At 32.0% G+C, this 11,544-nt stretch overlaps 1 protein-coding gene across 1 annotated transcript; it reads right to left on the bottom strand.

Annotated features, from left to right (window-relative positions):
* Positions 1–249: 249 nt before the first annotated feature.
* On the bottom strand, positions 250–921 carry LOC114312331 (agamous-like MADS-box protein AGL63). Its single transcript, XM_028258568.2, has one exon. The coding sequence runs from the start codon at positions 919–921 to the stop codon at positions 250–252; it is 672 nt and encodes a 223-aa protein (XP_028114369.2).
* Positions 922–11,544: the final 10,623 nt, after the last annotated feature.

The raw sequence follows: 11,544 nt of genomic DNA, 5'->3' as shown, positions 1-11,544 counted from the left end.
CATCATATTTAAAGAATGCTAGACCCCTAGCAAGACAAAACTGAGACAGACCTCTGTACATTTACCAATTGTTTTCGTGGAAATTTCGGAAAAAAGTTACATAGCTAATGACAAAAATGTGAAGTTCAAATAAAATACAGGTATGAATATGATGATATTCCCCAATACTTTGCTAAATTCCTAGTATAATTATAAAGCTTACCCATAAATCTAAGACAACAACAAAAGTGTATGAATTCTCTCAACAGATCAGAAAATGCCAAGTTGGTACTGGTGACAAAGGTCAAGCAACATTGCAAGATCGTCCTCCTCAAAATTGTCGATCGCACTCGTATCATCAAACCAACAAGCTTCCTCTGTTTCTTTCCCCATTACGATTACTCCTCTGTTTTTCTGCAAATTCGTATCATCAAACCAACAAGAAGTTTCCTCTGTTTGTTTCCCCATTACCACTGCCCCTCTGTTTTTCTGCTCCTTCATCATCTTCAAGAACTCGATTCTTGCTTTCAAAACCTCCAATTTTGACTCCAACTTTCCCAAGAAACTCATCGCCGACTCTGCCGATAACCCATCAAGCCAACCATAACCATCCTCATTCCCCACCAAAACTTTCTTGGCAACTTTCTCAGCACCCAAACAGCAATCAGAAAAAGAAGATTCACAAGTTTTCCTAACCGGGCTTTTCTTGGCAGACTCTTTGTACATCTTGATCAGAGCTTTCACTTCGTTTGGGTTTTGGGGCCACGTGTCGACCTCTCCATTGGGGCCGAAACAGAGTGTGAAGGCATTGATAGCGCAGAGAATCGACAGCTCCATTGTCTTCTTGATAACACAGTCCTTTCTCTTCTTGTAAGTAACTCTCAGAGCTTTCTTGTTCTCAATTCGCTTCATGGGTTTCTTACCCTTTTCATCACCCTCCATCGAGATAACCGAAGCACTTGCAAATCAACCAACAGACACAAGTAGAGTGAAAGAGAATTAGATGATACAATCTAGAGAGAGAGCAATACCCTAGTTATAGATTGGAAGACTCAAATCTTTTGGAAGATATTCTTCATTGCCATATTTGATTTAAGGGAACAGCTGTAGCACGCAAATTTTTGTTTTATTTATATATATTTTTTTTTTGATTCAAAGCTTTATTTATAAATTTGATTCATGTAAGATATTATAATGAACCCTAATGAATTATAATCATAATAATGAAAATCAAATACAAAGTCTAATTACCGTACAAAGAATAAGACCTACGCAGGTGTGAAAATTCGAACTACTGACCTCCTATTGAGGTGTAGGAATTTTGGCTAATCAAACTTACCCCATTTATTTGAATTACTCATCTCGCGAGGTGCATCCAATTAATTGAAAAAATCAGCTATTACCCTTTCAGTTATATAGCACATTATTCCAAATTAACTTCAATTTAATCAAATTAAGTGCAAAATAATTATTTTATTATTTTAATAAAATCAAACAATTTAAGTTAATTGTCTAGCCATTATAATTAAATCAAGGGGTATACTAATAAATCCTATATTCATGACTTATGGATCATTTAATCCTATAAATATTTTTATAGACTTACAAGATTAAAATCTCTCAAATGAAGCATACCCACATTTGAAAACATAATAAGACAATAAAACTAAATCAATTGAACCAAATTCATGAGACTTACTTTTTTGATATATGATTTTACTTGTCATTCATTTTTGTTTTATTGAACAAAATCAACCATTTGTCCACTAAACATGATTTTACTTGTCATTAAATTTTTTTTTTTTTGGTGCAATAAATAGATATGTAAATAGGCTACTCCACCTACTCGTCAAGAAGTAATGCCTCCTAGCACCCCACAACACATCCATAAAGAGTATAAGAAAATTAATTAGATGAGACTAAATGCTAAGTAATATTAGAATTATTGTAAGTTTTGTCATACTAAATAATCATATTGAGTGACAACTACGTACTAAAAACGTTCTGTGATGACCGGTGCGAACTTTGCTTTGTTCTCCTAGGTTATGTTGGATTTACCTTCGTTGAAATGTCGGATTTCCAAAGTGTGGTCCAGTTAACAGTTGAGCTCGCTGTTTTTGAAAACTTTTCTTGAAAATCTTCTATAGCGATCCCGGTTGTCCCTTTACTGTTTTGTTGTATTTCGGACTCGGTTCCGTGATGTTGGTGGTGGTACACCTTGTTGTCGTCCCTTAATTCCGCTTGATTGAGTTTTAGGATGTTTTGGGTGGGGTTGTTACAGGTTGGTTAGGCCTTGGTTTCAATTCCTTGTTGTCTAGTTTTTAGGCGTTCCGCTTGAGCGGGTCTTCTTGCGCTCGAGCGGGGATTTCATACCCCCAGTATTTCGTGTCCCTGCAAAACTTCTGCAGGTGTGATTTTTACGCTCGAGCGGGTTTCTTTATGCTTGAGCGGTGGCGCTCGAGCGGGTTTGTTGGTGCTCGAGCGGGTAGTACCTTTGGGTGTAAGTTCTGGGAGTAGGAAATCTGCGCTCGAGCGGACTGGTTTTCACGCTCGAGCGGGTTTACTTTATTCTTGTGTCTTGGTGCTCGAGCGGGTCTTTTTGCGCTCGAGCGGACCTAGTTTTTGTTCAGGACGCTTGAGCGTTGTGTTTTCCGCTCGAGCGGGAATGTCGTATATCAGTTGGCTGTGAGGCAATTTTAAATCACTTTTTCTCATCCTTTCTCTCTCTTACTTTTTCGAAAAGGCCATTTGAGAGCCTCTCTCTCTAAAACCTTGCCTTCTCTCTAGATGTTGACCTAGCTAGGGTGTTTTCCTCACCTTTAGCCTTTACAAAAAGGTTGTTGATCGTCGAGGACTATCTTTTGATCTGAGAAACTCGTGGTTTGGAGCAACTTCGTTTTCACCATCTTCCTCGTTGGGTCTCATCTTTTGAGGTAGGGATTCCTACTCACTCTTATGGGTTTTAACCTAGATTTTGAGCCTATTGTTTAAATGGTTGATTTTGGGACTTAGGGTTTCAAAATGTGTTAAAGAGGGTTTTATGATTTTGGGCTCATAATATGTATTTTGGGTTTCAAAATGATGATATTGTTGTTGGTTAGTAATATTGGAACCTTTGGGTTAATATCGAGAGTTGGGGGGGTAAAAGCCCTAAATTGTTGTTTTAAAAATTAATTGGTATAATTAATTTGGGAAAATTGTGAACTAATGGAATTGAGTTGGAAATAATGAAATTGGCTCATTATGTTGTGAAATGATGGAGTTGGATTTATAAATCGCTCACTTTTGAAAATATTGATATTTTATCTGTTGGAGCTTTTATTACCTGTTTAGAAATAATTGCTTGGGCTACCGGTGGAGGGTAGTTTCGATTGTTGTAGACAATGCATGATGATTAGGCAAACTAAAACTAATCAATTGGATATGTCATAGAATATGACGGTTAACAGAATACATTAACGTTATGTATTGACTGATTGTGTATATGACCTTTGTGTATATATGCATTGTGTGTGTGGGGGAGGAGATAGAGGATGTACTCCACGGTTTAGGGGAAGATAGGGGATGGACCTCTAAACCGGATGTTGTTTTGGAGGAGATAGGGGATGGACTCCACTGATACAGCTCATATGCTTGTCAGATAATGTGTTGATACAGCTCATATGCTTGTCATTGGAAGTGTTGATACAGCTCATATGCTTGTCATTGGAAGTGTTGGTATAGCTAATATGCATATCTGTTGAAATGTGGGTACAACTTGTATGCTTAACTGTTGAGATGTTGATACAACTAGTATGTTTATCTATTGTGATAATAAGAAATGTTTAATATGAGTCACTGTCTCATATAAGTAGTTGGCCAGGTTCTGAGCCATTGATGTAAATTGTGAAATTGATAAGACATGGAAAACTGAAATGAAACATGAACGTAGTGGTCATGAGATGGAAATGGGTTATGAATTGGTTGATGAAAATTGAACAATTATCAATTGCTGATGTCTTAGTTATTGCTCATACTGTGTTTAGCATATCTCTACTGGGCGTTGGCTCACCCTTTATGGGACATTATTTTCAGGTACAGGTAGTATGCCACCCCCAAGGACATAGCTTGGATGATGATGAGAGTTGAAGACTCTTTCTTTTGTTTATTTTGATGTATTACATGTAAATTCAGGCCAAGGGCTTAATATGTTTTGAGTTAGCACTCTTCTTTTTGTAACCAAGTGTTAACTTGGAAAGCTGTAAGCCCTTAAGGCATTTGCTTTTGTTGTTAACATGTAATACAGTTGTAAGAATTACTCTGATGAATAGAAATGGTCGATTTCTTTGGTATCAATGCATGTCTAAAATGTTGGTTTAATGTTATTATTTCGAGGGCGTTACATCTTCGTTCTTGTTTGTTTCAATTCTGAGTTTTCACTTGTCCCGGAGGGTGTGAGGTCGACTCCGGAGTGTAGGGAGAGAAGCCAAAGTTTTTCCGGACTGGAGGGCCAGAGCCACATGTGCGGGGCCTTGGGCCGCACATGCTGCAGAGGGGCCGCACGTGTGGGAATCAGGGGGAGGTTGTGTGTGACACTACATTATGTGCAGGTGCGTGAGAAGAGTTGTGGGATAGACCGCACGTGCGGGGGTGATAGCCGCACGTGCGGCCAGGAGGGTGCTCAGCATCGTTTTTCGTGCTTTTCAGCTATATTTTGCTCTTTTGCTCATTTTCTTCTCATTTTCTGACTGTGTCTCTCTCTCTCTCTATGCAACTTTTCTCTCTTTTTCTCTCATCTCTCTCTATCCAAACCCTTAAAACTTTGCATTTTCTTTTGATCTCAAGAATCCATTGAGATTTTGGTACTAGTCCCTTATACCAAAATGATGAGCATATCGAGGGCTTTGTCTTGACCGGTGGAGATCGAATTTCGGCAAAGTTGATTTTTGGGCTTTTCTCCTCTCCTCTCTTGAGGTAGGGATTTCTTTGATCTTTTCCAATACGTTTTTCTAGATAGACATGTGGTATGTTTTTATTGCATAAAAACCATGTTGTTATGGAATTTTCTTTGAAAATCATGATAGGCGATCTAAGGTTTGATGTTGAGGTTGAGATTTTGTGAAATAAATTGTTGTTGGGTTAATTTGAGGTGTGGTTTAACATATTCATGTTTAGAGAGAAATAAAGTCCCAATTTTTTTTTTATAACAATGCTTAATGGGTAAAGGGGGTGGAATTGTGAAATAACCATGCTATGAGTTAAGGGATGCAAATAAAGAATTGTTGATTAATTTGAGATTAATTGAGTTTTGCGAATTTTGGAATTTAACTTGTGTTGTTTGTTCATTGTTGGGTACAACAAATTGGAAATTGTAAGTCACTAAAAAAGGGGTAATCATGAGATTAGAGTGTTTGGGTAATACTTTTGATTGAGTTGAAATTGAGGGAGTTATGATTTGGTTATCCATGGATTTGGGACCTTGGTTAATTGATGGAAAAAGAGTTTCATTCTTATATAGATATAATTGGTGTACAGTGAATTGGAAATTTTAGAAATTGACATTGGAATGTAGAGACAATTATAACTCTTCTGTAAATTGAGAAAGAACCATGGTAAAAGTTGAAAACCTTGGAACATCATTGTTGTTGTTGGACATAATGCCTCATAAGAATGGGATGAATGTGTTTCGTGCATATAATACATATTGTTTAGAGATTTTGTCCTTGGTCATCGGTGGAGGATGACATTGTAAATGTTGAAAAGGTTATGTGTCTGTAGTACACTTGAGTATTCTATGATTGTTGTAAAATGTAATGGTTGGAAAAATGTATAATGTGCTGAGAATGAGAGGTACCATTACCTTCCAGCTAGCGCCTGGAGAATTGGTTGCGCTGAGAATGAGAGGTACCATTACCTTCTAGCTAGCGCTTAGAGAATTGGCAGAGGTACCATTACCTTCCAGCCAGTGTCTCGTAAATTGGCATTTCATTGTGAAAAGATGTATCATTGGCTTACCGTGCTAGAGGCAGGTAGAGTAGAATTTATTTATTATTATTGCTTCGGTATATTTGAGCATGTCATGTGTTATGATGGTTGTGGTTTTTGGAAGGCCGAAATGCTTAAATTTTAAAAGTAGATAGTTGTTGGATGCTTGTCGTGTTTCCTTTTGTACTAAAGGTATACTTGCACGGGCATGGATGTGTGGGAAGTAGACGTGAGTAATGTGTTGAGATTGTAAGTAATGTGAAAGTTATCAGATATTCGTAAACATGTTTTTGAAAAGTCAAATCAGGTGCAAGTTTAAAAAGGGTAAGAAAGTGTAAAAGGTTTTTGGTGAAAGTCTTTCTTTTGAGAATTTGTTATTTGTCATATAAAAATTTGTAAAATGGTGTTAAGAGAAAGGAAAGGTGAGTTGCCTACGTTAATGACAGAAATGAATGTTTCTGAGAAAAGTATATATGTAAGTATACTTTGGTTATAAATTGTCATATTACTTATACAATATGAGACTAAGCATTTATGATCATAGCTATCTATAGGTTGTTGTTGTTGAGGATCATGTTGAGATCCCTACTGGACTATATGTTCATCCCACATTGCTAATCCTTTTCAGGTGAACATCGAGAAGTGTTTCAAGGGCATGGATCTTCCTTACCTGTTGGCCACGGGGCCTTTTATTTGTTGGTGGAATGCCTTTTTGTAAAAGGGTCAAACCTTTTCTTTTACTTTTAAAGATGTAAGCCTTTGAGTAATTTATTTGGATAAACTCTTGTTGCATTCATTTTATATTCGAATGAGAGAATTATTATTTATGTATTCCTTGTAAGTATAACGAGCTTCTGTATGCTATCTCTGAAATTGAGTTTATAATAATGGTTTTGGTAATGAAATCCAAGTAATAAAAAAGTGGGGCATGACACGTTCCAATCGTTGTTCTTCTTATAGTAAATATACAAATATATATATATATATATATATAAAATAAAATAGAAGTGATAAGTAGAATTATAATAAATAGTAAATAGAATCAAAATAAATGGTTAAGGTAGCGTTTGGTAACGTTTACTCAATAAAACCGTACTTACTATTTTATCAGACTTGACTTACCACTCATTTGAATCAGACTTACTACTCAATGAGATTCTACTTACTAGGTGTAAAATGGACGGTAAATGGTAAGTTGAGTCACAAAGAGTTGCAAGTAGAATGAGAATGAATAGTAAGTATTGTGTTTTTCAGTGGTAATTAAACTCATTTAAACCACACTTATTACTCAATAAGACTGTACTTATTACTTTATCAAATTTGACTTACTACTCATTTGAATCACACTTACTACTTAATGAGACTCTACTTACTACTTTATCAAACTTGACTTATCAGTCATTTAAACAACACTTATTACTCAATAAGACTCTACTTACTATTTTATCAGATTTGACTTAACACTCATTTAAACCGCACTTACTATTCAATGAAACTGTACTTACTACTTTATCAGAATCACACTTACTACTCAATGAGACTCTATTTACTATTTTATAAAACTTGACTTATCAGCCATTTAAACCACACTTACTAGTCAACGAGATTGTACTTACTATTTCATCAGACTTGACTTACTGCTCATTTAAACCGCACTTACTACTCAATAAAACTGTACTTACTACTTTATCAGACTTGACTTACCACTCATTTGAATCACACTTACTACTCAATGAGACTCTACTTACTATTTTATCAAACTTGACTTATCAGTCATTTAAACAACACTTACTACTCAATAAGACTCTACTTATTATTTTATCAGACTTGACTTAACACTCATTTAAACTGCACTTACTACTCAATAAGACTGTACTTACTACTTTATCAGACTTGACTTACCACTCATTTGAATCACACTTACTACTCAATGAGACTCTACTTACTACTTTATCAAACTTGACTTATCAGTCATTTAAACAACACTTACTACTCAATAAGACTCTACTTATTATTTTATCAAACTTGACTTAACACTCATTTAAATCACACTTACTACTTAATGAGACTGTACTTACTACTTTATTAAAATCATACTCACTACTCAATGAGACTCTACTTACTACTCTATCAAACTTGACTTATCAGCCATTTAAACTACACTTACTAGTCAATGAGACTGGACTTACTATTTCATCAAAGTTGACTTACCACTCATTTGAATCACACTTGCTGTTCAATGAGACTCTCCTTACTACTTTATCATACTTGACTTACCACTCATTTAAGCCACACTTACTACCCAATGAGACTATACTTACTATTTTATCAAACTTGACTTATCACTCATTTAAACAATACTTACTACTCAATGAGACTCTACTTACTACCTTATTAGACTTGACTTATCAATCATTTAAACTAAACTTAAAACTACATTTACTATTTCATCAAGCTTGATTTTTTTTTTTCTTACCACTTGAATCTCATAATTTTTCTTTTAACTAGGTGAAATGTTGTTCCAACAAAATATAAAAATTTATAAATTCAAAATATAACGGAAGTGAAAGTACAAATATAGAGACTTACCTAAGGAGTTCCAAATCAACAACAATTCTATTTTAAAATCATCAAAATTTTAGAAATGAACATCAAATTTTTTTTTATGGAATCCTCAAATGAATTTGAAATTTTCCTATATTTTGTTAATCATATTTCTCATTAATTGAATTTATTGTGGTAGATGAAAAATATACTAGGTTTCATTTATTACCATTCATTGCCATTAAGTATATAAATAAATAAAAGTCATATTCCATAAAATGTAAAAAATTATAATAAAATTTATAAATTTCATATTTATTTTGAACATTTTTTTTTACATTCTATTTTATAAATTTTATATTTATTTTATAGGTTAGGTGCATTTTATTAATGTTTGAATGGTAAGTGTAGTTATGTGGAATAGTAAGTACAACCATATTTATTCACCAAAAAAAAAAAAGTACAACCATATCAAGTAATATGTGTTTAGTTGTTGTAGTAAGTTGGAAACCACTCATTTAAACCATACTTACTATTTTATCATACTTACTTACCACTCATTTAAACCACACTTACTACTTAGTGAGACTCTACTTATTATTTTATCAGACTTAGGGGGTGCTTGGTGGGGCTTTTTTAGCCAACTTATGGCTTCTGGCTTTTAAAAAGTTATTTTGGACTATTTGGTTAAACTTATTTCAAACAGTTTCTGATTCTAACAACTTATTTTAAGTCAAAAAAGCTGATCTTGAGAAGTTGCTCACCCCTTGCTTCTGATTATCAGCTTCTGCTGTGGACATGTTAATTCACGGTTATACTCTTAAATTTTTTTGTTTTTTTTATGTTTTTTTAAAATTGAAAAAGACCCAAATGGACTATAAAATATTATTATTATTTTTTATGAGAAATGTAGACAAATAGTGAATAATAAAAAATAAAAATTAATTGAAAAAGCTCCTTCACAGCTTATTTAACAAACACTACTCATCAACTTAAATATATAATCCAACAGCTATACCAAACAGGTTAACAGCTTCTGATTAAAGTCATAATCTATAATCTGTTTTAACAGCTACACCAAACAGTACCTTAACTTACTACTCATTTAAATAACACTTACTACTCAATGAGACTATACTTACTATTTTTATCAAACTTGACTCATCACTTAAACAACACATACTACTCAATTAGACTCTAATTACTACTTTATCAAACTTGACTATCACTTAAGAAATACTTATTACTCAATGGGACTCTACTTACTATTTTAGTAGACTTAATTAATTAATCATTTAAACTAAACTTAAGACTATACTTACCGTTTCATTAAACTTGATTTTTTTTTCTTACCACTTAAATCTCATAATTTTTCTTTTAACTAGGTGAAATGTTGTTCCAACAAAACATTAAAATTTATAAATTCAAAATATCACGGAAAGTTAAAGTAAAAAAAGAGATAGAGACTATAGGGACATAGATTACCTAAGGAGTTCCAAATCAACAACAATCTTATCTTTAAATCTTCAAATATTCAAAATTTTTAAAAATAGACATAAAATTTTGTTCATGGATTCCTCAAATAAATTTTAAATTTTCCTATATTATATTAATTATATTTGCTCATTAATTGCATTTATTATTTTTAAGTGTGGTAAATGAAAAGAAAACTAGGTTTCATTTATTGCCATTAAGTAGATAAATAAATTAAAAAAAAATCATATTTCATAAAATGTAATAAATTATAATAAAATGTATAAAATTCACATTTATTTTGTATATTTTTTTCTTAAATTCTGTTTTATAAATTTTATTTTTATTTAAGAGGTTTTGAAAATATATTATAACTTAATTTTTTAACTTTACTTGTTACTTGAATAGCAGGATAAGTGTATTTTATTAATAATTGAATGGTAAATATAGTTATTAAAAATAGTAAATATAATCATATCAAATAGTAAGTGTACTTAGTTATTGTGATAAGTTGAAAACCACTTTTTGGTTTCAAAACCATTGAAAACTATCTTATTTTTTACGAAACTACCTAGATTTCTTAACCTGGTTTTAATTATTACCAATCAATAATTAGATTTATTTTACTTTTAGATCTAATGGTCCAAATTTATTTATGTATGGTACATGAAAACCACCTTCATGTATCATGGAAAAATCCTTGATTTGAGATTTTATGAGCTGGGTTTTGCCTAATAGATTTTTTTTTTAACAAAATTAAGGTCAATAAAAGAAAAGAAAAAGGAAAGAAAATTTATGTTTGGTAAATTTTTAAAAATAATTTTTTTGCATTTTTAATTCGTATTTTTATAGTTTAGTGATTTTTTATTATTTTTTTACTTGTTAGATCTATTTAATTTTGATATACTTAAAAAACATAAAATTTGTACAATTTAAAAAAAAAATCATTAGAATGTACTAAATTTTTATTTTAATTTTTTTTTTGTATTTGGTAAGTTTTTTTTTTTACAAATATTATATTTTTAAGTGTATCTAGATTAGATGTATTTAAAAAATAAAAATAAAAAAATTGCGTAAATATTTGAAAAGATCACTAAAAATAAAAAAATACCGAAAACAAAAACTTAATTTTTAGAAAAATGAGTTGATCCAGACAATTATCCCTAAGTTTTCGTTATTTTTCTATTTCATTAGTAAAATATTAATTTTATCTATTTACTTCCTATTGTTTATAATCTTAGATTGCATATGGTTGTCAAAATGTTGAAGCCTAATTTAATAGACAAAAATATTATTTTAAAATTTAAATTATTTAAATCATACAACAAAATACTTATATTTTTTTGTTCACTATTTTGAAATGATGGGCGGAGGGGAAGTTACGTATTTGGTTGTAAGGTGTATAATATGGTGTGAATAAGATGACATGTGTTTAGTTGCATGATTTTTTATTTTAATTTCTTAATCAGAAATCTCAAAACTTAATACATTGTATATTTGACGATAAATCGTTTAATAAAATATATTAAAATACAAAATTGATGGAAAAATTACTTATAAATCCTATTTTAATACATGTTGCTC

This window comes from Camellia sinensis, chromosome 15, assembly GCF_055761805.1.
Source record: "Camellia sinensis isolate YWXY chromosome 15, ASM5576180v1, whole genome shotgun sequence".
NCBI classification, from domain to species: Eukaryota; Viridiplantae; Streptophyta; class Magnoliopsida; order Ericales; family Theaceae; genus Camellia; species Camellia sinensis.
This window is presented reverse-complemented; position numbering and strand designations above follow the sequence as displayed.